Source organism: Astatotilapia calliptera, chromosome 4 (genome assembly GCF_964374335.1).
Source record: "Astatotilapia calliptera chromosome 4, fAstCal68.1, whole genome shotgun sequence".
NCBI lineage: Eukaryota > Metazoa > Chordata > Actinopteri > Cichliformes > Cichlidae > Astatotilapia > Astatotilapia calliptera.
The window spans coordinates 33,153,266-33,179,608 of record NC_137425.1 but is presented as its reverse complement, the minus strand read 5'-3'; the positions used below and the strand labels follow the sequence as shown (position 1 = coordinate 33,179,608).

General features: G+C 42.7%; 1 protein-coding gene across 3 annotated transcripts in view; it reads right to left on the bottom strand.

Moving 5' to 3' along the window:
* The window catches only part of LOC113021427 (uncharacterized), a 31,881-nt gene extending 6,578 nt beyond the window's left edge, over positions 1-25,303 (bottom strand). Inside the window, exons 1-10 of one of the 3 annotated variants that reach the window (XM_080301046.1) lie at positions 25,202-25,303; positions 8,319-8,384; positions 7,947-8,006; positions 7,575-7,634; positions 7,362-7,463; positions 7,170-7,263; positions 6,889-6,924; positions 6,578-6,610; positions 2,855-3,268; positions 1,056-1,073 (exon numbers count right to left, since the gene is read on the bottom strand). In XM_080301046.1, coding sequence (XP_080157172.1) covers positions 1,056-1,073; positions 2,855-3,268; positions 6,578-6,610; positions 6,889-6,924; positions 7,170-7,263; positions 7,362-7,463; positions 7,575-7,634; positions 7,947-8,006; positions 8,319-8,360 — 859 coding nt within the window. In that variant the 5' untranslated portion in view covers positions 8,361-8,384; positions 25,202-25,303. The remainder of the gene's footprint in view (positions 1-1,055; positions 1,074-2,854; positions 3,269-6,577; positions 6,611-6,888; positions 6,925-7,169; positions 7,264-7,361; positions 7,464-7,574; positions 7,635-7,946; positions 8,007-8,318; positions 8,385-25,201) is intronic. The other 2 variants (XM_026166084.2, XM_026166086.2) reach the window with 2 other exon arrangements.
* Between the last annotated feature and the right edge of the window lie 1,040 nt (positions 25,304-26,343).

Here is a 26,343-nt window from a genome sequence, read left to right as displayed (position 1 = left end):
TTCGCATTGCCGGCAATAAGTCGGACTCGTTCCTGGTGGGTGATGGGCTCCGCCAGGGCTGCCCTTTGTCTCCGGTTCTGTTCATAATTTTTATGGACAGGATTTCTAGGCGCAGCCAAGTGGCGGAGGGCTTTCGCTTTGGTGGCCTCAGAATCTCATCTCTGATTTTTGCAGATGATGTGGTTCTGTTGGCTTCATCGGGAGAGGGCCTCCAGCTCGCACTGGAGCGGTTCGCAGCCGAGTGTGAAGCAGCGGGAATGAGGATCAGCACCTCCAAATCTGAGGCCATGGTTCTCAGCCGGAAAAGGGTGGAGTGCCCACTCCGGGTCGGGGATGAGTTCCTGCCCCAAGTGGAGGAGTTCAAGTATCTCGGGGTCTTGTTCGCAAGTGATGGGAGAAGGGAGCTGGAGATCGACAGACGGATTGGGGCTGCAGCTGCAGTAATGCGGACGCTGCACCGGTCCGTCGTGGTGAAGAGGGAGCTGAGTGTAAAAGCGAAGCTCTCAATTTACCGGTCGATCTACGTCCCTACCCTCACCTATGGCCACGAGCTGTGGGTAGTGACCGAAAGAACGAGATCGCGGATACAAGCGGCAGAAATGAGCTTCCTCCGAAGGGTGGCTGGCCTCTCCCTTAGAGATAGGGTGAGAAATTTGGCCATCCGGGAGGGGCTCAGAGTAGAGCAGCTACTGCTCCACATCGAAAGGAGCCAGCTGAGGTGGTTCGGGCATCTGACAAGGATGCCCCCTGGGCGCCTCCTGGGTGAGGTGTTCCAGGCATGTCCCACCGGGAGGAGGCCCCGGGGCAGACCCAGGACACGCTGGAGAGATTATATCTCTCGGCTGGCCTGGGAACGCCTTGGTATTCCCCCGGATAAGCTGGAGGAGGTGGCTGGGGAGAGGGAGGTCTGGGCCTCTTTGCTTAGGCTGCTGCCCCCGCGACCCGGCCCCAGACAAAGCGGATGAAGATGGATGGATGGATAAAACTATACAAGTACAACTGCAAATTAAAGTAACTCTTAATTTCAGTATCAAAAGTATATTCAAAAAACTTACAAATTCCTCCCTGTGAACCTATGGGAGAAAGGAAAGACTATGAGTACAATCGCAAGGAACAGTTTTTAAATCAGAGTACAGCATCAAGTTAGTTAAACTGATCTGTTCAGCTGTAAGTACCAGAGGGGGGATGTGGATCAGTTTCATCTGCTTTAGTGTTAAAGAAATTGACGACTGGTGCACTACAAGGGCAGCAATGAGAGATAATGGTTTCACATGTGGGGGACACTTTTCCCTTCTCATCTTTTCTTACTGTTTGTTCACTAGTTTTGCATTTGGCTGCTGGTAGCATGAGGCGATATGGATACAGAGGTTGCACAGGCAGTTCATCTCATCCAGGATACGTGTTATTGTCAGAAGGTTTGCTGTGTCCCAGCACAATCTCAAGAGCATGGAGGAGAATCCGGGAGATAGGTTTTTACTCTAGAAGAGCTGGACAGGGACAGAGAAGATCCTTAACTCATCAGCAGGGCAGGTATCGGCTTCTTTGTGCCAGGAAGAACAAGATGAGCACTGCCAGAGCTACAAAATGACCTCCAGCAGGTCACTGGTGTGAATGTCTCTGACCACAAAATCAGGAACAGACTTCATGAGGGTGGCTTGAAGTTCTCTAGTGGGCGCTGTGCTCACTGGCCGACACTCCGGAGACTAATCATCATATCCTCCTATAAGATCTCACATCATTAGATGTTTCCAGGTCCAAACTTCTCTTCAGCTGCCAAACTCAAACAAATACTGCGGGCTTCACTGAGAGTTAAAATCTGTCTAAATTATTTCATCTTCAATATAATGATCAGTGTGGCTGCTCTACTAGATGAAACAATAAAGCTTAACATCCAGGCATCCCTTAAAAACAGGATTTATGAAATTTATGAAATATGAAATTTAACAGAGTTAGAAGTTAGCAGGGAGTTAGGGTTAGGGTAGATGGTTAGTTTCCATCTAAAGATGATACACCAGGTTCTTACTGAGGGATTTTTGAAAATTAAAATGTACAGCTCTGCTGTCGCTTCAGACATATATAAAGACAGTAAAATAAACAGCAGTAAAGTTTGTAGGGTTACTGAAGTTAGCTCTGTAGCCAGCCACCGTTATATGCCAGCAAGCCTATGGATAGCATAATATAAACACATTATCACAGTAATGCTGGAGGATGAACAATCCCCCCCCCCCCCCCCCCCCCACCCAATAAAAGTGAAAAAAACAATACAAAACATCGGGTCCCTGATCCCAATCACATAACAGAAAAAGGATGAAAGACGACCAAACTTCAGCCAGGAGAATACCTGATATAATCTATCCACAATACGAGGTTAGTCATTAATATACTGCTGCATGGTTTTGGATATAATATAATTCCTGATCCTCAGCTGCCGTTAAGGTTTCAAAAACGGAGCTTTAAAACATGCTGCAGATGAATAGTTGTAATAAAACCTCAGAGGCCAACAGTGATTACTGACTATTTTTCAAGGCCTGTTAAAAAGAAAATAGTCTTGTTGAACACTGTGTAGTTTGCACCCAGAACCTGGACCAGGACTTGAACACAAAAGCGAATCTAAGTCCCTACCCTCACCTACAGTCATGAGCTTTGGATTGTGACTGGAAGATCGAGACTCCGAATACAAGCAGTGGTAATGAGCTTGCTCCAAAGGTGGCTGGCCTATCAGATTAGACTCTCTACTCGTCCATGTGGAGAGTTTTTCAGAATCATTGTTAAACTTAAGTTATTTATTTGAACTAAAACTATTACAATATATTTTCCATGACACATCAAATAAAGTTCTATTAACGTAACTTACGTGAATTCACCAGGAATGATGCTGCTGTTGTACTTGTTGTTGACGATGTCGTTGATGGTGCTGTTGTTTTTGTTGTTGATGCTGTGCTTGGGTTTTTTGTTGTTACTTCAATGGTTGGTGTTGCTTCGATGGCTGGTGCTGTTGATGATGTTGCGTCGATGGCTGGTCCTGTTGGTGGTGTTGCTTTAGTGGTTGGTGCTGTTGATGATGTTGCGTCGATGGCTGGTCCTGTTGGTGGTGTTGCTTTAGTGGTTGGTGTTGTTGGCAGTGGTGTTGATGGTGTTGCTTCAATGGTTGGTGCTGTTGATGGTGTTGCTTCAATGGCTGGTGCTGTTGATGGTGTTGCTTCAATGGCTGGTGCTGTTGATGGTGTTGCTTCAATGGTTGGTGTTGTCGGTGAAGGTTTTGGTGGTGCTGTTGGTGGAGGTGGATTGAGTAAACACAAGAGTTTGTAGCTATTTTTTTTCATGTGTTAATTATGTTAGCGGTCATAAAATTACATTTTTGGGGAAATTCTAGACTGTTTCCAAATTAATTATTTAAAATTCAATATCACTACTTATATTTAGTTTGAATAGAAGGGTAATTTAAAAGGCTGGTGTAAGTACTACAGAAACTGCTGATCTCCTGGGATTTGCATCTATACAGTGGGGCAAAAAAGTATTTAGTCAGCCACCGATTGTGCAAGTTCCCCCACTTAAAATGATGACAGAGGTCAGTAATTTGCACCAGAGGTACACTTCAACTGTGAGAGACAGAATGTGAAAAAAAATCCATGAATCCACATGGTAGGATTTGTAAAGCATTTATTCGTAAATCAGGGTGGAAAATAAGTATTTGGTCACCTCAAACAAGGAAAATCTCTGGCTCTCACAGACCTGTAACGTCTTCTGTAAGAAGCTTTTCTGTCCCCCACTCGTTACCTGTATGAATGGCACCTGTTTGAACTCATCATCTGTATAAAAGACACCTGTCCACAGCCTCAAACAGTCAGACTCCAAACTCCGCCATGGCCAAGACCAAAGAGCTTTCGAAGGACACCAGGAAAAGTATTGTAGACCTGCACCAGACTGGGAAGAGTGAATCTACAATAGGCAAGCAGCTTGGTGTGAAAAAATCAACTGTGGGAGCAATCATCAGAAAATGGAAGACATACAAGACCACTGATAATCTCCCTCGATCTGGGGCTCCACGCAAGATCTCATCCCGTGGGGTCAAAATGATCATGAGAACGGTGAGCAAAGATCCCAGAACCACACGGGGGGACCTGGTGAATGACCTGCAGAGAGCTGGGACCAAAGTAACAAAGGTCACCATCAGTAACACACTACAACGGCAGGGAATCAAATCCCGCAGTGCCAGACGTGTTCCGCTGCTGAAGCCAGTGCATGTCCAGGCCCGTCTGAAGTTTGCCAGAGAGCACATGGATGATACAGCAGAGGATTGGGAGAATGTCATGTGGTCAGATGAAACCAAAGTAGAACTTTTTGGTATAAACTCAACTCGTCGTGTTTGGAGGAAGAAGAATACTGAGTTGCATCCCAAGAACACCATACCTACTGTGAAGCATGGGGGTGGAAACATCATCCTATGGGGCTGTTTTTCTGCCAAGGGGACAGGACGACTGATCCGTGTTAAGGACAGAATGAATGGGGCCATGTATCGTGAGATTTTGAGCCAAAACCTCCTTCCATCAGTGAGAACTTTGAAGATGAAACGAGGCTGGGTCTTCCAACATGACAATGATCCAAAACACACCGCCCGGGCAACAAAGGAGTGGCGCCTATTGTAGATTCACTCTTCCCAGTCTGGTGCAGGTCTACAATACTTTTCCTGGTGTCCTTCGAAAGCTCTTTGGTCTTGGCCATGGTGGAGTTTGGAGTCTGACTGTTTGAGGCTGTGGACAGGTGTCTTTTATACAGATGATGAGTTCAAACAGGTGCCATTCATACAGGTAACGAGTGGGGGACAGAAAAGCTTCTTACAGAAGACGTTACAGGTCTGTGAGAGCCAGAGATTTTCCTTGTTTGAGGTGACCAAATACTTATTTTCCACCCTGATTTACCAATAAATTCTTTACAAATCCTACCATGTGGATTCATGGATTTTTTTTTCCACATTCTGTCTCTCACAGTTGAAGTGTACCTCTGGTGCAAATTACTGACCTCTGTCATCATTTTAGGTGGGGGAACTTGCACAATCGGTGGCTGACTAAATACTTTTTTGCCCCACTGTAACTGTCTGTAGGGATCACAGAGAGGACCCTTCTGTGAAGGGTTGCACACTGACCAGTACATTTAAAACATGACACTGTTTTACAAATGACTGTTGTCCACTCGAAGAGACCAGATCCTTAAAAAACTAGAACTTTCTGTTACAAAATGCTTATTTAGCTATTTGACAACAGTTTGGTGTTCTCTAGCACAAAACAAAGAAAAACTTACTAACAAAACTTGAATTGTCATTGAAATGTTAATCTGAACAGATAATACTTAGTAAATATGATCAAATATGTATTTTGTCCATGTGTGAAACTCAAAGCTTCTTTAAAGTCAAAATATTTTTTACGAAAAAAAAAACCCTTGGAGGTTTCTTTAAACATTTTTCTTGAATGGATGGAGTCTGACTGCGTTTAATCTCATTTTTGGGCAAAGAATAGAAAGACAACAGCAGCTGTCAAGCACTGAAAAAAAGGTGAAATATTCGTCTTTTGCAATAAAATGTCAGTGTCTGGTCTGCGCTTCCACAGGCCCCACTGGTTTTGAAACTTATTCCCGTTAACGAAGTAAGGAAGCAAGACGAACAGTTCAACCGGTTTTTCACATGCTAGTAAGGGAAGGATCTCAGAGCAGCCCTTCTGCCCTCAGTCTCAGACCACTTCAAAGAACCATCACCCCATAGCAGCCTTTTATTCTGTTACACACAGTTTACACAAACACCCATTGTAAATCCCCCCATGGTCACAAAAGGTTAAAAAAAACTGTGTGTGTGTGTGTGGGGGGGGGGGGGGGGAGTCAGAAACAAGAGAATGCCTTTAATCATATAGTTCGAACTAAGACTTACAAATTTAAGTCTTACAAATTTAAGTGACACAATGACAACATTTAACAATTTTAACCTGACAGTCAGTAGCACTGTACGTGTATGTGTGTCCTCTTTTAGATGTGTTTTAGTTTTTCTGCTTTTAATGACTAATCTTGGTTGAATTTAACGTTTATGGCCATATGAGGGTCATTTGGGCGTTTTTTGTTTTTGTAAAGTAAATTGTCCTGACTTCTTTGAGAAAACATCTCTCTGTATATCTGTATATCTTCTGTCCTGTACCTTTAAAGTGATATTTACTTGAAAAGCTGCACTAAGAGCAGCAGTCTGTCCACAACGTGGAAGTCAGAGAGAATGCATGAAGTAGCAAAAAAATGTTGAGTGAAAGCCTGATTCAAGAAAGTGGGGAAATAAATAAGATGCAAAAGTTATTACACAAAAAGAGCTGAAGTATATTTTAAGATGGGAAACAGCAGTAGTGCGGCAGTCGGCGTGATTTATAAGTTCTAACATCAGCTAGAAGCAAAACACAAACATGTACTGTTTCAGCATTAATATCCAGTCCAAGCCAACTTTATTTCTGGAGCACTTTAAAATCATCTTTGACCAAAGTGCTTTCCAGTAAAAAACAATGAGAAAAGTAAAACTGTGACAAAACTATAAATAAAATGTGTTTCCTACCTGGGGTGGCAGAATCTTCCCCACAGACTTTTTCTAAACAAAAAAAGAAAAAAAGAAAGAAAAATACAAGCAACAAGTTGTGAATTTTAAAATCAGCACACCGAAACAAAACAAGAGGAAATGTGGATGTAGGTCTCAGTACCTGTACACACATCCACACTGACAGACACAATAGCAGCATGGATACACATCACACACACCCACACACAAAGTCTTGATGTTTTGAATGTCTCTGTTCATGGTGTGTGTGTGTGTGTGTGTGTGTGTGTGTGTGTGTGTGTGTGTGTGTGTGTGTGTGTGTGTGTACTTACTGTACACTTCACAGACTTCAGGTGGTTTTGTTTTATCTTTGGTGAAAAAGAAGAAAAATGTTAGCGGTAAGAACCAGAAGTTCATTTTAGGTTTATTGTAGGAGATCCACATTTTACGGTTTGAGGAAGACCTGCTCCTTTTCTTTCTCTGAATTTCTAAAATGTCTAAGCTCGTTACAACAGTCGGTGTCACAGTGTTGCTTCTCACAAAGACATTCAAGCAGCAAGTCTTTAAACTAACCACAGCTGAATGTTAGACAAGTATCAAAATGAGGCGATACCTCGTAGACCCTTGGCTATATTTGTCAAGCACATGAAGTGGTAGAAAGGGACACTGATGTTCTCATCCGCCTCGTTACATGGCGGTTTATAGTCCTGCAGGACAAACAACATGTTTATCAGATATAATCCTTGTTTAACCTGAGCAGGAAAAAACAAACAAAACTTGAAGAAGAAGAGATTTTTTTCCTTGCCATGTTATTCTCGTCCTTAAAACAGTCCCGTAGAAAGCAGGTATTTTCTGTTTTGCTGTTATCACAGTCTTCGGCTTCCGTTAAACTACATACAATGATGTCCTGCAATGAAAGAAGGGCACATTTATCATTAACCAAATATAAGTCACTCCAACATAAACTTAAATACATTTGGACATTTTCTAGTTTTTAAACAATGTTTCACAAAGTTACCTCAGACTTGTTCATTATTTTGACGGTAATATTCTCTGGCAGCTCACTTGATGCGTTTTCCTTCCAAGTACAGAGAGTTGGTAAAGAAGCAAAAGACATCATTAGTTATATATTTGTTTATTATTAGTGAGTGATCATCACAACTAAAACTGCAACATGTCCAAAGAGAGTTAAATATACAAACACACAAATCTGCTGGGGTTAGAGGCTCCCAGAGGGCTGCAGGTTGTCAAAAGCCTGATCCCAAAACCCAAATCTGATTTATATCATCCTCATATTACCTTTTATCTTAGCAGCCTTGTCATCCAGCATTAGAGATCAGCCTATTAAGAAATTATAATAATTAGGGAAAAGAACATGTTTTTTTCTTACCAATCCTTTTTTTGTGAAGTGGTCCATACAACCTGCTTCTGATGGCTCGATCGGGATTACCTGGTAGACAAAAGGTTGTTTAATTAGACGGACAGAATTACCACCATATAATGAACATAACTTGTATAACACTATATAAACTAAACTAATGCAGATGTAAATTTAAGGAGGACAGGCTACCAAAAAAATTACTAATGAGTACTTTAGGTCTCATAGCTTTTTAATAAAACCAGAAGTTACAGTAATCAACAAAACATTAAAACTAAAAACATTCGCGCGCCTCTTGAAACTATTAAGTTCGGATCACCAAGAGCACATTTTACAGCACTTATATAAAAGTAAATAGAGTAAAACTGCAAAGAGAACACTCACACTTAAAAGCAACAGGCAGAGAAAACAGCCGTGTGACGTCATGATGCCCTCTGTGATCTTTGCAAACTACAGTGAAACAAAAAAAGCAGGAGAAAGGTATATTATGGACACAGACACACAGAAGATTTAAACAGATTTAAATAATAAACAATAATAAAACAAAACCGATAAAACTTGTTTCCGTGGCCAGTGCTTTGCAAAAGCAAAGTGTTCACATTTTAAACATCATCTTGATGACATGTTAAGGCTTCAGGGTTAGATCAGTGTTGTAACGACTTCCATTTAGAAAGTCGTTGAGAGAAGAAGTAGGATTTGATGTGCCATACGAAGTCCATTATGAAAACTAGTTGTCTTTGAGGATGCTGATTTCATGAAAGTAAAATGTCAGCAGTTAATAGACAAAAGCTCAGATGACACAATCAACAGGCAGGTCAACAATATCTGAGGCCTTCTCCCTCTCCCACCATCCCATCGCAGGGAGGATCTCCGCTGGTCTTGGACATGATAAATATTGTTTATTAAAAGAAGCTTAGGGCTTTGACCAAGTAGCTATAACACTGATATGATCTCTAAATATGTCCCATGATGTTATCAACACAGCTTTTCTCCAAACTGCGTTCTCTTTTTGTGAACAGCAAGTGACTCTGAGTGCTCTGCAAGAGCATCTTTTAAGTATACACTGTGAAAGCTATGCACTGCAGGCATTTCTTGTTTTAGCACAGACAGCTGACTGTCACACTCTGAGAATGGCTTAAAGGTAAGTGTAGTCAGCTCCACAAATCATGAAAAATAGCATTTACATAAATGTACATGAAGGGCAGAGAAACAATCAGTTCATGTGTATCATTTCACGTTGTATTGGGCTGTAGTATAGGCTGAAACCTGCGGTTAACATCCAAAACTAAATCATATAATCATTTAATCATATAAGCATAAAACACATGTTCAATCTGAATTTATCCAAGGACGAGGGATCAGGAAGGCTGGACAGATGTGAGTATGGATGGTGTACCAGGAAGAGGGGATAAGGCAAAAGAAGGAGTCCAAGTTGAACCGAGGCAAGCAGAAGAAGAAGAAACAGGCGTACAATCCTGAGCCAAAGAGACGATACAGCCAGGACGAGAGAGGGGAGGAGACACTTCCCTGAGATTATTCCCAGTGGTACCCATATTAAAATGTCAGAAGTTCAATAAAAGTTGGAAAAGAAAATGCTGTGTCATGTAAAAATGATAATAATCTTTTGAATGAGTATTGAGCAATGTCGCTTTAAAAATGCAATGAACTAACTTGTGCTTATCAGATTTAATTTAGCAAAGAGGATTTTTTTCCAGTGCACTGTTGAACTTCATGCAATTTTTTTTGTATGTGCATTTAGACAAATTCAGCACAGCTGCATGAGCGGCGTTCACACAGAATGAATATTACCTGAGTAAAGACTTTTTTTGTGTTTTCTTCTTTGATGCCTTCAAAGTTATTTTGACTTGATTTGTGGGATAGACTCCTGAAAACCAGCCAATTCATTTATGTCCTCTGTAATGGGTGTTTGTTTTTGGTCTACATCTTTTGACTTATCTGTGCTACACTAAGTCCTGATGTAATAAGGGGCGTAAGGGGCGATCGTGGCTCAAGAGTTGGGAGTTCGCCTTGTAATCGGAAGGTTGCCGGTTCGAGCCCCGGCTTGGACAGTCTCGGTCGTTGTGTCCTTGGGCAAGACACTTCACCCGTTGCCTACTGGTGGTGGTCAGAGGGCCCGGTGGCGCCAGTGTCCGGCAGCCTCACCTCTGTCAGTGCGCCCCAGGGTGGCTGTGGCTACATTGTAGCTGCCATCACCAGTGTGTGAATGTGTGGATGACTGGTTGTGTAAAGCGCTTTGGGGTCCTTAGGGACTAGAAAAGCGCTATACAAATACAGGCCATTTACCATTTAATTGTCACGGTTCTGGGCCTGTTGGACCCAGTATTTTGAGTTTATTATGTTTTGGTTTAATTTTGCATCATGGATTGTTTTCTTGTTCAGTACCACATAAATATAGTACACGCCCAGGAAAATGTAGCCACATGTGCAAAAATATCTGAGACTGCAGAGGTGAAGCAGGAAATAAACGTGAGAGACTTTATCTCCAACTCCAGAAGTGGATCAATGAATTCACCATGCACTTGGACAGTAGGCTGTGAGTATGCAGTGTCCTCAAAGCATATTCCACATGTCTTTTGCAATTTTCCAGCAGGCCCATGATTTAAAACTAACTACATAAACTGATAAGTGACCTCTTTGTTTTTAAAGTGACATGAAGGAACTTCTAAAAGTCTGGCCAACTTAATATTCACTCAGCGTCCTCATCAGTCCCACTGCTTACCATGACTACTGAAGAAGGACCTTTTGGTAATATGTGTTTTTAAGTTTTTCATTATATGTTATTAACTTATAGTTGAAGTATATCTGTACACAAAGGCTAAAATTTACAGAAAATATAGACGATATAAAGGGTTGCACAACAGTTAAGGTAAACAAACACAATATATAAATATTAACACAATCTCAGAAATGTTAGTCTTGACCTCTTCAGAAAATATAGTTTTCACTCGGTCATATAAAGAATCAGTCAGTTTAAAGGTCAGTAAATCTGAGCAGAGACTAATACAATACATGAGTTTCCTGGGGGTGTCAAGACACAGAAAATTATCATTGTTTTGATGATCTGCCGACAGATATTGTGCAGAAGTGAAAACAGTGGCGTCTCATGGCACTAGAGATGGACTGATCCGATATTAGCTATTGGTATCTGTCCGATACTGACCTAAATTACTGGATCAGATATCACAGAGAAATAAAAAATGTAAACTGACCCATTAAATTTCACAAAAGCACCTCACAAAACCTCACAAAACAAAAAGCTCATGACCATAGCACGTCAGAGCAGGATGCCTTGTGGTGTAATCTATATTGGTGAATATCATGCGCCACTAGGGGGCAGTACTTACCCTTCTAGACAGGAGGTGATGCTATGTCATGAACATAGAGTGAGCTGGAATAAAGATGGTGGGATTCCACGTTATCGCCTAAATGAGGAGTTTTATTAAAAGAGCCCAACGCAACATGGTGTCAGAAGTGCACTCGCTCTAAGCGGCGAAGAGAGACAGTGGAAAAAAATAACCATCAGCTTGGCGAACGGCTAGTGACGAAAATGACGGAGCAAGCAGCAGCATTACCGGCGACTCCTGGCCCGGTTACGGCAGCTCCACCAGCGGCTACTTTCACCATCAAGCCACCGGAACCATTCGACTTCGCAAAGCCCCAAGAATGGGAGAAGTGGATCAGACGTTTCGAGCGTTTCAGAATGGCAAGTAATCTGAATGGTTCAACTGATGCTAACCAAGTGAACACATTAGTATACTGCATGGGAGACGAGGCTGACGACGTGCTAAGGGGACTAGACCTAACAGACGGGCAGCGCCAGCAGTACGATGCAGTCAGAAACGCATTTGACAGACATTTTGTCCCCAGAAAGAATGTGATTTATGAAAGAGCAAAGTTTAATAAGCGAGTACAACAGCCAGCGGAAACAGTTGACTCCTTCATAACAGCTCTATATGCTCTCGCTGAAAACTGTGAATATGGTGAACTCCACGATGAACTTTTGAGGGATAGGCTCGTTGTGGGTCTTAAAGATTCATCACTGTCGGAGAGAATGCAGCTCAACAAAGATTTGACGCTAACCAAAGCTATCACAATGGCGAGACAATCTGAGGAAGTAAAAAGACAGCAAACTGACCTCAGAGGCGAAAGCAGCACAGGCAAAACAGCCATGGACGCCGTGCATGTCAGAAAGTCACAGCCCAATAAATTCAGAAGCAGAGAGCAAAAGCAGTTCAAGCCACGAAAACCACAAATAACAAAACAAGAAAATAAAACGTGTTTTAAATGTGGAAAAACACAGATGCACCCAGCAGCACAGTGCCCAGCTAAAAATGCAGAATGCCACAACTGCGGGAAACGTGGACACTACGGGAGAGTTTGTAGGTCTACAGCTGTGCATGAGGTGGCAGACTGTGCAGATGGACTCTTCCTAGGTGAACTGGATTCAGGAGAAGACCCGTGGCTTGCTAACATCTGCGTGAGAGGCAAAAGCATGACCTTCAAATTAGACTCGGGGGCAGATGTCACAGCTATCTCAGAAGAGACATTCAAAGACATTAAGCAGCCAAATGAGCATCTGCAAAAAGCTGAAAAGCCACTGTATGGACCAGGAGGTGCAGCACTGACCGTGCTTGGGTCCACAAAGGAGGACATTTCCTACAGTGACAGGAGCACTGCAGAGACAATCTATGTAGTCAGAAATCTGCGTGTAGCTCTCTTAAGCAGGACAGCTTCTGTGAGACTGAAATTAATTGCCCGAATGGACAATGTTGACCTTGAGACAGTGAAGAAAGCGTACCCGAAGCTATGGGATGGGCTCGGGCTTGTTCAAAAACCGTACACGATTAAGCTGAAGCCCGACGCTAAACCTTATTCACTGAAAGTGCCCAGGCGTGTTCCGCTCCCACTACTGGGCAAAGTCAAAGCAGAGCTACAGAGGATGGAACAGTTGGTGGTGATCAGTCGTGTGGAGGAGCCCACAGACTGGTGTTGCGGCATGGTCGTAGCCCCTAAAAAGGACAAAGAGACAGTCCGCATTTGCGTGGACATGACACCTTTAAATGGGTCGGTGTGCCGTGAAAGATATATCCTTCCCTCTGTCGACCAAACACTAGGCATGCTCACAGGGGCGCAGTATTTCTCCAAGCTCGATGCTAACATGGGCTTTTGGCAAATACCGCTGTCCAAAGAATCTGCTCTCCTCACCACGTTTATTACGCCATTTGGGAGGTACCATTTCAACCGTCTGCCATTTGGTATTTCCAGTGCACCAGAGCATTTCCAAAACATGATGGTGACAGAAGTGACAGCCGGCCTCGCGGGAGTCGTATGCCACATGGACGACATCCTGGTCTGGGGATCTACGAGAGAGGAGCACGACATGAGACTCCACGCTGTCCTCGACCGTGCAGAGAAGGCAGGCGTCACCCTGAACATGTCAAAATGTGAGTTTGGCAAAAGAGCAGTGAAATTCTTAGGATTCATTGTGTCATCTGAAGGCATGAGCCCCGACCCTGACAAAACTAGCGTGGTGCAGAAGATGAAAGAGCCAAGCACTGTGAGTGAGCTTAGGAGCTTCTTAGGAATGGTGAACCAGCTGGGGAAATTCATCCCAAACCTTTCTGAAAAAGACAAACCACTGAGAGACTTGCTTTCAACTAAAAACATGTGGTACTGGGGGCATGAGCAACAAAACGCCTTTAACAGTTTAAAACAAGAACTGTCATCTGCACCAGTGCTACAGCTCTACAACCCAAACAAACCCCAGAAGATCTCAGCAGATGCTTCTTCATACGGGTTGGGGGCAGTCTTACTACAGAAAGACAATGACGTGTGGTCACCTGTCGCGTATGCCTCGCGATCATTGACAGCCACAGAGCAGCGCTATGCTCAGCTGGAAAAAGAAGCGCTAGCGCTCACCTGGGCCTGTGAAAGATTCAGTGACTTTATTCTAGGGCTACACTTTGAGCTTGAGACCGACCATAAGCCACTAAGATAAGATAAGATAACTCTTTATTGTCATTGCACAGTCATACATAGTACAGTAGTACAATGAAATTGGAAAAACTGTCCTACGTCGGCACTACATATAACACAACACGACACGATATGACACATCACAACGTAACAAACAACACAACACAGTATATTAACTTAGTATAAAAAAGAAGAATAAGTGTATGTGTATTGCACACTGTTATTATTGCACATTAATTATTATTGCACCTTGTTATAAATATAAATATTATTGTTATCGTTTTAAACATTGTTACCTCCCCCTAAAAAGTCCAGGGAGGTATCCAGTCAGGTCAGCTATTTACATTGATCAGGGCTATTGCCCTGTTGTAAAAGCTGTCCTTGAGTCTATTTGTTCGGGACCTCAGCAACCTGAACCTCCTGCCAGACGGCAGCAGCTTAAACACCCGGTGTCCTGGGTGTGTGCAGTCCCGTAGGATGCTGCGTGCCCTCTTGAGACAGCGAGTGCTGTACAGGTCCTTCAGGGAGGGAAGAGGATGTCCAATGATTTTTTGGGCCATGTTGATGACCCTCTGGAGTGCCTTTCGGTGTGCTGTGGTGCAGCTGGAGAACCACACACCGATGCAATATGTCAGCACACTTTCAATGGACCTGAAGAAGACGGTCAGCAGCTCCTTCTTCAGGTCCATTTTTCTGAGGATTCTCAGAAAGTGGAGACGCTGTTGGGCCTTCTTTAAGACCGCAGAGGTGTTAGAGCTCCATTGGAGGTCTGTGTCTATGTGCACACCCAGAAACTTGAAACTGGAGACCCTTTCCACGCACTCCCCGTTGATGCTGACAGGCTGCAGCTCGGACTTCCTCCTTCTGAAGTCAACTACCAGTTCTTTTGTTTTGGTGGTATTGAGGTCCAGGTTGTTATCTGCACACCAATCTGACAGCCTCTGAACTTCAGCTCTGTATGCAGTCTCATCTCCCCCTGAGATGAGCCCCACCACAGTGGTATCATCTGCAAACTTGATGACTGTGTTGTCTGGGTGGGAACTAACACAGTCATGTGTGTACAGAGTGTACAGTAGGGGACTCAGTACACAGCCTTGTGGAGAGCCGGTGTTGAGGCTGAGGGCTGAGGAAAGATGAGGCCCCACTCTAACTCTCTGTACACGGTCTGAGAGGAAGTCTCTGATCCAGCGGCAGGTGGTGGAAGGAAGTCCAATTTCCAGCAGTTTATCTATTAGTCTGTCCGGGAGTATCGTATTGAAAGCAGAGCTAAAGTCAACAAAGAGCAGCCTGGCGTAACGGCCCTGCACTTCCAGGTGAGAGATGGTGGTGTGGAGCGTTGTAGCAATGGCATCTTCAGTTGATCTGTTAGCTCTGTATGCAAACTGGAGCGGGTCGAGTGTGGGTGGCAGGCAGGACATGATGTGACGTCGGACCAGTTTCTCAAAGCACTTCATTATAACAGGTGTTAGTGAGCCTACTCGGAGGACAAGCCCTGGATTTGCTTCCACCGCGGATACAGAGATTCCGCATGCGCCTGATGAGGTATTCTTACACTATAAGGCACATTCCAGGCAAAAGCCTCACCACAGCCGACACGCTGTCACGGTTGCCGTTGGCAGGCAACGTGATTCCCAGAGACAATGACCTTATGGAGGACACTGATATCTACGTTGACACAGTGCTGGAGGGCCTTCCTACTAGCAGCAAATACCTTTCAGATCTCCGTGAGCAGCTGCAGTCTGACAGCGTCTGTTCGCAAGTCATGAAGTACTGTGCAGAGGGCTGGCCGGACAGGAACCAGCTGCAGGGAGTGGTAAAGCACTACTGGTCTGAAAGAGCAGTTTTGAGTGTACACAATGGACTACTACTGAGAGGTACAAGGTTGGTCATACCTGTAAACATGCGAAACGCAGTTCTGGACAAAATACACGAGGGACACCAAGGAGTAGTCAAGTGTAGAGAACGTGCGCGACAAGCAGTGTGGTGGCCAGGCCTGAGTAACCAGATCGGTGAACTTGTCCTTAAGTGCAGGCTGTGCATTCAGGAGAGAGTTAATGTGAGGGAACCTCTTATGCCCACACGTTTACCTGAGAGGCCATGGCAGAACTTAGGAGCTGATCTGTTCACACTAAAAGACAAAAACTATCTGTTAGTAGTGGATTACTTCTCGAGATATGTCGAGATTGCTCAACTCAGTCCAACTCGTTCAGCCAATGTGATTGTGCATTTAAAGTCAATATTTGCACGCCATGAAATCCCTGAAGTATTGATCACCGATAATGGGCCACAATTTGCATGTCAAGAAATCAGAGCCTTTGCAAAGGACTACTGTTTTGAGCATGTTACCAGTAGTCCCAGGTACCCGCAGAGCAACGGCGAAGCGGAGAGAGGCGTCCAGACCGTCAAGAATCTCCTCAAAAAGGCTAGCGATCCATACAAGGCGTTGCTGGCATACAGAACAACAGCACTGGCAAATGGCTACAGCCCGGCTCAACTTCTCATGGGGCGCAGGCTTCGTACTACCTTGCCAATGCTTCCTGAAACCTTACAGCCCCGTCTGCCTGATTTTCAGCAGGTTAGTTGTTCGGAGAGAGAGAAACGGCTGAGACAAACCGAAAGTTTTAACAAGAGACATAGAACAAGAGAACTGGATAAATTGGTGCCAGGACAACCAGTCTGGATCACAGACGCAAGAGCACAGGGCACAGTGACAGCAGTCCACCCGACTCCACGATCGTACGTCATCAGTGGGCCCCAAGGGACAATTAGAAGGAACCGCAGTCATCTTGTGCCGATCCCGCAAACAGAGGCTCAAACCGAAGCCACACAGATCCAAGCTACTCCTACAGAGACAGTTTCTGAGCCAAGCGCACCCCATACACCAGGTGTGGTTAGAACCCGGTCTGGTAGGGAGGTGATTAAACCGAAAAGACTTGATCTGTGACGCTGATTGTTTGAAAACGGAAAAGTGTGTTTCAAATGCTAAGTTGTGGTTTTAAGAGTAGCATGTTGAAAAGAAAAAAAGTGTTTATTCTGTTACAGGTTGAAAAGAAAAGAGAAAGTGTTTATTCTGTTACAGGAGGAAAAGAAAAAGTGTTTATGACAATACTGACTTTATGTTTCCTGAAATGTTGGGGTATGCCTGTATTGAAAAAGCTATATGCAGTTATGTTTTGTTTGAAGAACAAAAGAATGTACCAGTCTGACTTCAGTAAGGGGGATGTGGTGTAATCTATATTGGTGAATATCATGCGCCACTAGGGGGCAGTACTTACCCTTCTAGACAGGAGGTGATGCTATGTCATGAACATAGAGTGAGCTGGAATAAAGATGGTGGGATTCCACGTTATCGCCTAAATGAGGAGTTTTATTAAAAGAGCCCAACGCAACAGCCTCACGTGATAGAGCGGCTGTGGCGTGTGAGACCTGTCAGCGGTCACTCCACGGAGCCTCGCTACGTGCTTCCAAACCGGCATTTCATCTTGGAGAAAGCTAACCCAGAGAAGTAAAGCGAGTGTGTAAGTTCATGTCTGAATGTTTGTAAAGCATTCCCACGTTAAGCTTAACAACCGATATATGGAGCGACTGTCTCTATCTCCCTCCGTCTCCTGTTGCTACTTCAATCATGAAACTGATCTGTCATGGTCATTTTGACCCAGCGTTTGTGTTTCCTTTTGTATCGCCTTGTGTTTTGTGTTAATTCTGATTTTGTATGTGTGGGTTGGTTTTGGTGTTTAGTGTTTTATCATCCCTACCTGTGTCTTTCCTCTGTGTTAACTGGTATTTATTCCACGTCTCTCTGCCAACATTCTCCGTGCATTTTGCTCCTTCTCCCGTGTGTGTTTGGTTTCAGGTTAGGTCTTTAGTTTTCCCCAGTTTAGGTTTGTTTACTCCCCGCTCTGCTCTTCCTGTTTTTGCCACTTTGTCACTTCTGTAAATAAACACTCACTCGCACCCCGGCCAGTACCTGCATTTTGGATCCTTTTTCTCAATACACCACACGACTGCTGCCCCAGTCGTGACATGATCAATGATCAGCTGATCGGCTTTTCTGTCATGAGTCCGTCTCTCTTCTTTGTTTTTGGTCCACTTTGCACCAGAAAGAGGAAACCAGCAGCTGAACAACAGCAGCACGTTTAACCTTGATCAGCTGTTGTTAGAATTTATTTGCTTTCTACACCAGGATCTTTTTCTACGTAGCTGACGGCTGGTAACTGTGCAGGGGCGGATCTAGCAAAGTTTTGCCAAGGGGGCCGATAGGGCATTAACAGGGAACGGGGGGCACAAAGACATACTTTTCTTTCTTATTCTCATTTAAAATGTCTAGCTTTTAATACATAATTATCTGAATCTTACAACCAAAGTTTTAATCTGATGTGAAATGTATAGAAGTCCATTATTGTATATAGTAAATATTAAGTCAAATTTATGACCTAGTAAGCGATAGTACTTTTTCCTTTGGGAAGGTACCATCTGTGCAGTCAATTCTGTTGAATTATTGTAGAAAAATGATTGATTTCTGTGAATTTTTTATTTTTTTATTTTTATTTTTTTACACATGCATTAAATTAAAGTTGATTACGTCAATTAAGCATTATGAGGTGGAGGGTGGCTCCCTATACCAGAATAGGGAGGATGGAGTAGGTTTAAGTTTATTGGATTGATCAGTTTTGCTGAACTATGAAATATTTTGGGTGCAGTGTGTTTTTTGCATACAGGTATAACAGAAAAGCTTTAGTTTTGTTTTGTTTTTTTAATCTTCAGTATGAACTTATACAAAGTGCCGCAAGATATTTAAAAAACGACAACAACATTTTATTGATTATAAAAAAGGCTATATTGGATTTATATCGGTATCGGCAGACATCCAAATTTATGATATCGGTTTCGGACATTAAAAAGTGGTATCATGCCATCTCAAAACAGTCCACGCAGGAAGCAACAAAACTTAAAGATTGCCTCCTTACTTCTACTCTTATTCCTAACTTGACATCTGAAATACCTCAGAGCTGACAAGTCTCAGACTTGCAAAGCGTGATGGTTCCTACCGCTCTCCCACAGTGTGGGAGTTTTTCAGATCATGTTGTTCGAACAGTTCAAGCTCCCCTAACTGTGGCATTGCCTGTCAGCAGTGCATCTTATGAAAGGCCCTTTTCTGCTGAAAGGATAATCAAAAGTCATTTGCGATGAACAGTGACTGAGGACAGACTATCCAATAAGTTTACACTCCTTCCTTATATGAAAGACATTTAGAATTTAGAATTTAAATGCAAGTCAAAGCCTAAGAGGACTCAAATATTATTAAAGATTTCAAACAGTAGACTAAACAGAAGCAAGTGCTAAATTGATTTTAGTATGTAATTCAGGAGGATCGACAATCACAGCCTTGTTGGAGTTTAAAACATGGCAAAAGTGGACAACAATGGACAGCCAATCCAGCCGGCAAGGCTTAAAAGACGTGTAACTAAGTGTTGTCTGCATAAAAATGATGAGAAAATGTCATTAAAAGATTGAAGGATCAAAGCAGAAGGAATAACGTTGACAAAAAAAAGAACGCACCCAGGATTAAACCTTGTGGTCTCATGGTCTCATTGGAGCTTTTGAGCCCAAAAACACAGCCACGAATAAAGAATGGCACCAAAACACCCTCCAACAGCAACTTCTTCCAACCATCCAACAACAGTTTGGTGAAGAACAAAGCATTTTCCAGCACGGTGGAGCACCGTGCCATAAGGCAAAGGTGATAACTAAGTGGCTCAGGGAACAGAACATTGAAATTTTGGGTCCATGGCCTGGAAACTCCCCAGATCTTAATCCCATTGAGAACTTGCGGTCAATCCTCAAGTGGCGGGTGGACAAACAAAAACCCACGAATTCTGACAAACTCCAAGAAGTGATTATGAAAGAATGGGTTGCTATCAGTCAGGATTTGGCCCAGAAGTTGATTGAGAGCATGCCCAGTCGAATTGCAGAGGTCCTGAAAAAGAAGGGCCAACACTGCAAATACTGACTCTTTGCATAAATGTCATGTAATTGTCGATAAAAGCCTTTGAAACGTATGAAGTGCTTGTAATTATATTTCAGTACATCACAGAAACAACTGAAACAAAGATCTAAACGCAGTTTAGCAGCAAACTTTGTGAAAACTAATATTTGTGTCATTCTCAAAACTTCTGGCCATGACTGTACATTATTATCATTGTTTTATGTCACATGACAGGACTGGCTTCTAAGTACTTTGCCAAGCAGCCGACGCGCTCTGGCAGGACTCTTGCTTTCACAACACTTTATAATGATAGTTTATCTTTGTTTTTACACACATAAAAAAGCAGATATGTGAAACATACTTGTGGTTACTTGTAGTTTGCTCAATCAGTAGTGCTTTTTGATATTGGCAACATGGGCGGTTGCCCAGGGCAGCATCACAGGCATCGGCAACCCTCGGTGTGCCTGCTCGCTGCTGAAGTCAAAGTAAACTTTATTGTCATCTCCGCTACATAAAGTCCAGTATATAGAGAGACGAGACGACGAGGCTCCAGTTACAGCAGTGCAAGTAAACAAACAATAAATATAAGAAGAGTAAGAAAATAAATATATACTTCAGGACTCGGGGTAAAGGATCAATAACAATTTAAAATTTATAATTTACAGTTTGATGATTTAAAGTCTCACACACAACCCGTCGAAAGGGGCGGGGCCGGCTGCTTCCAAACAGAGCACATTTCATTTATAATGTAAATCCAAGCCCATCATGTATTCATGATTTGAATCCTGATTTGTGCAAAATACCAGAAATAAAGACAAAGTGAATCTGTGAACTAAGGTGTAGGGTTGTTAGGTTATGTTGTGGTGATCCTCGGGTTGGGGGATTTGTGTTCATACTGGAGTGCAAAATTAAAACCAATGGAAGATGGACAAGAAAAGTTCAAAGCCATCAGGTGCTCAGTTTAGAAAAAAGAGAAAAGAAGAGGAGGAGAAACGAGCAAAAGATGCAGGTAAGCAGATGTGTGATTGGATAATGGCAGGTCATCCTGAAACAATCAGAATCAGAATACTTTATTAATCCCGAAGGAAATAATGTGGGTTACAGTTGCTCCAAGAAGAAATTCTAAAAATAGTAACAGTAACAGACTGAACTCCAACCAATACATTATGTTACAGATGTTACACATTTAAGAAATAGCACTAATATACGCAGATAACTCAATTATAATTATGAAGGATTAACAGAGGGGATTATAAATAAAGATCAAGAAAATTGACAAGAATATTACAGAGTAGAAAAGAGCGTGTGTAAAAAGGATGTAACCATTGCAGTGTTTACAGTGTGTTAGATGGAGGAGCTGTACAGGGAGATGGCCACGGGCAGGAATGACTTCCTGTGTCGTTCGGTGGTAATCTCTGGCTGTATCCCAATTCAGGGTCTGCAGCCTTAAAGTACGCAGCCTTGACGGTCCACAAGGGCCGCGTACTCAAAGACCACTAAGGCCGGAAGTGCGAGGCTTGTGAAATGGGACGGTCTAGCCTCCGTCGCGCTGCCCAGGTTGCCTAGCAACCATGATACTAACAGCTGGAAACGTTTCATACAGCTGTGTTTGACAGAAATGAAGGAGAAAATCTTTTGTTCATTTGTTTGTTTGTTTCTACATGAGCTTTGATTTGATAAGTATCTGAGGCTGAGACCACAGGACTGTAAACATGATTGTTGGGCTTCATTTCTGTACTGAACACTCATTTAAGATTAGCTAGTAAATAACAATCAGCTAATGTTGTTCATGAGACTAAAGTCATCTGAGACTAAAGAAATGAAGGACGCATTTCGAGCAGCCTTTGTATTGGGACAGCCTTCGTCGCGTCGCTGTGACGTAATCGGCCTTAAAATGTGGCCTTTATGGCTGCAGACCCTGAATTGGGATACGGCCTCAGTCTCTCACTGAAGGCTAGGACCGCCCCTGTGCTCAGTATAATAAGGTGATCCATGTCCCCCTTTCATCAGTGTTAATTAGTTCATGAACAGCTCTAACATTTGTCTCTGTGCTGGTAAATCACTGCATACAAATTAATGACAGAGTAAATCAAGGCATTCATTATTGGGATCCACGGCACCACGCGCCACTAAATGTTAATGCGTTTGTTTTACTTAGCATCAATGTGTTACTGTGCTACAAATGTCCTCACTGTCAGGGTTTTGACTAAAGGCTGTTTTTATTGTTTCTGCACTCCACACATCACGAGTCTGCATCTCTGATGGGGTGTGGGGGTTGAATGGCACCATAGACGTATCACAAGAAGATTTGTTGAATGTGTTTGGCTGGATAAGTAAAAACAACATGATCTTAAATGTATCTAAATCCAAATCTATGTTAATTGGAAGTAGATTACGCTTAGTCAACAGCCCACAACTAAATCTTTCCATAGCTGTTCCATCATTTGGTCAGCAGCTAATAAGACAGATCTGAACAGACTTCAGTTAGTCGAGAACAAGGCGACCAGATTAGTGTTAAGGTGTTCATACTATACAAATATCAAATAAAATGCATGATAAACTTTCCTGGCTTCCTGTACAAGCTAAATTATACTGTGGCTTAGTTGTATTTTTAAAGAAAGCAATACTGGTAAACACACCACATTTTTTTCTGCTCAGTTGCAGCATCCAGATAAAATACATAATCATACTGATTATTAACAAACCGCAATTTAGTAATTCCTCGAGTTAAAAGCAACTTTTTGAAAAACTCTGTTATATTTAATGCAATTAGAGAATTAGCTTCTATTCATAATTTCAAAAATCACTTAAAAGCCCTGCGACAGACTGGCGACCTATCCAGGGTGTACCCCGCCTCTCGCCCTATGACAGCTGCGATAGGCTCCAGCGCCCCCCGCGACCCTGAAAAGGATAAGTGGAAGTGAATGGATGGATGGATGGCACTTAAAAGCCTATTTAGGCAGCTTTTAATTGTTGTAAATATTGTAAGAGGGAGATGTGATTTGTAATAGAAATTTGTGTATTTTGTCTCAGAGTTATTAATATTTATATGCTCACATTTTCCAAATTGTAAAACCTCACTGTGGATGTAAGAGCCAAATTATGTGGATATTTTGCATCCACTGTTTTGCTTAATATTTTATTTGATTCTATTTCATGGCTTGGGCCCCAGGAAGACTGGCAACCACTGTTGTGGAAGCTAATGGGGTTCCTTATAAATGAACAAATGCTGAAAGCTATATATGCAGGTTTTCAGAACAACATCTCCTCCCATCCAGTGACGCCTGGGAAGGCTTTGAATATTTCAGCAAGATAATGCTAGACCACACACACTGCATCTGTTACAGCAGCATGACATCATAGTAGAAGAACAGCCTGTCTGCAGTCCAGACTTTTTACCACCTCAAAACATTTGAAGCGTCATAAAACCAAAAATGTATAAAAGCAGACCCAGGACTCCTGAGCAGCTAGAATCCTCCAGGACTCCTCAAACATTCATCTCCAGCATCTGCTTCCTCTGTTCCCAGCCTGTTGTTACAAGAGGAGCAGATGCTATACTCTGGTAAATGTGACACTGTCCAAACAATTTTGAGACACGCTGTAGTTATCGATTTCCAAATGAGCTCTTTTTTCTATATAAATAAAATGAGTGAAATGTCTCAGTTTAAACATTTTTTTCCTTGTTCTGTTGTGTAAATCAGATCGGTAACTGGCAAAGATCAGTCCCACCTTTGGTTTGAGGGGTTTTAAACGATCATCACATAAACTTTTGTTCTTAAACAAGCAAAGATCAGCTGAAGAATCCTCATTTACACCTACATAAAATTTACTTGGGACAGAATATTAAAATTAAACCTTGTTTCACAACAGCTGTACTTTATTTTGAAATTTCTTACTTGGTTACGGCGTTTAAAAAAATTTCAGAAGCAATGACTGAAATCTAAAAATCCCTTTTCCTCCCCACCAGCATAGCCTGCAGCTCTACTATATGGTGAATTTTGACCTTTTGCTGATAACTAAAAATGGTCTTCACTGTGCTTTTCTACAGATAATTGAATATACGCAGAGTAGTCGAGGAGCCTTCCTTCAAATGCTTAGCACGTTAATTACAGCAGAGCACTCTGTAAACAGCAGTAGTCAGTTCCTACAAGGCTGCAACAGGAAGAAAAACTGTGTGCTGTGTGACACAGACCGCACCATAACGAAAGGAGGGGGGACGTTACCCTGGACATGCCAGATATCTGTCTAAAGATCATTTCCATTCACAAAGGGAAAAAAATCAGCTGTTAAATAAATATTATTATAAATAATAACGCAATTGTTTGTTCTGTGTTATCATACCTGTTCTGTGTGCAACACTGTAATCAACCCAATCCTGTTTGGTCACTAAGAATATGTTTTTATTACTGTTCCTAGCAATTTGAGCTCCTGGCCGTAACTCTCATTGCCAAAGGGACTGCAGCTAATCAGTTGATATGCGTTTGACAAACTCCATCGCACCCAGTTTCACCACCAATGCCACCAATTTGGCTGATGACCAAGTTTCGGCAACAAGAGAAAAGTACTTTTCCCTGCTCGTATTTAATGTATCACTGAGTGATTGTTAATCATTGTCTTGACATGAGGACTCAAAGCGGCCAGCAAATTCCTCCAGGGAGACCACCGAAACAACAAGAATGGAAAGGACGTGGGGAAACTCGCGGCACAAACGGGGCTGAGGTGCCAGGATTTTACTGCTTTAACCGCTTGGATATGACCCCAAACTGATTGTTCGAACACGGGAAACATGCAGCAGAAGCATGAATGCTGGTGACCAAGTTCACCACGTATGTGCGTCACGTGGGAAGCGATAATCATGCTGGTAGTTATGATACCCACTATGATACCCACCGATATCCTTTCTACGTGTTGTCTATCATTGACGGTGAACGGCAACGGGATTTACCCCTTCCCCTCCTGCTCCCCTGCTCCTCGCGCTCCCGTGTGTGTGTGTCATACATGAGAAACAGCTGACCTTGAACACAGGTATGGTCTGCTGACAGCGCACACATTGTATGTCTGAGTCTCCCCTTTGCGCAAATTCCACATTACTTTGGTCCGTCACGCTGAGCACAAGATAACTTGACAGCACCTCTGTACCACAGCTCAAGCACATTTCTGTCCTCTGTCACCACAGTCCAACTAAGACATGCAAAAGCGATTTCTCAGAAAAGCTAAAGACGGCACATTTCAGCGACACACAGTGAACACACATTTAGAATGCAGAATGCTCTCTGCAGCCTACCTCGCCTTGGAGAGGTGCTGATCCATTCTGGCATCTTTACTTTCACTTTCAGCTTATGTAGTCTTAGATGTCGTCATCCTCCGGAGTTTCCACACTACTACCCGGGGTCTATTTAAATAGACTACCTAATTATGTGTGTATACATTTATTTTTACCAGTTAATGGGGATGAGCTTTTGGAAAGTTATGGAACTTCCAAATACTTACTTGGCTCCATCATCTCTATAAGATCAGGACCCGAACACTACTAGACATTTTATACAAATCAACTCTTCCAAGTTTGTGTTTTTCCTTCTGACCAGATGCAGCTCTGGATGCAGCTCTTTTTAACGTATCTGTGTTTATCACTGTGTTCACGTGTCCTTGTCACTAAAACAGACTCTGAAGAATGATTTCGCCAAGTCAGAGCAGCTGTGGCAGTTTGTCTTGAAACAACTACTTCAACGTTTCAAACTTCTTTTTGAAATAAAATTACGACTTTAATCTCGAAGTTTCGACTTTATTCTGAAAATTATCGATATTTTTTCTTAATGTGGCCCAAAGACTCCTTTAGTTATTCTTTATGTCACAGCAATGTGCACTCTTCCCTCCATGGAGGAGCTGAGCCTTATGTATGGAGGAACATTTGTGCCAGTAAGAAACAAACAATAAAATCAGAATAAATCTGTACTTTTTAGTATACTTGCTATCTTATTATATTTTCTATTTGATTCTGTGGAATGAATGATGAGGGAAAGACCTTAAGAATGTGTGTCTATGCTAATCCACTAGTTGAAACATACACTGCTCCAAATTTACTGTACAATGCCCATGTGATGATGACGAGAATAATAAAAGCTAAAAAGAAATATTTTTAAAAAGTGTCCCTGGTGTTTCCCTGTGATCGTTTGGTGATGTGTTTAAACTACCCCAGACTCCCATGAGACGTCCCTGCAGGATAATCAGTACTAGGATGGTTGGTTTCTTCCCATTGTTTGCCCCAGCCTCCTTTTGTGACCTCCTTGGTGAGTTTTTTGATGTCTTCTTGAAGTTATTTATGTAGGCTGGCCCACATCCATTTCCATTCACTCCAGATGCAGCTTATTTGGTCATTTGCTCAGCTGCAAGTGAGGGACGGAGGAGTGGGTGAGAAGTTTGGTGTCA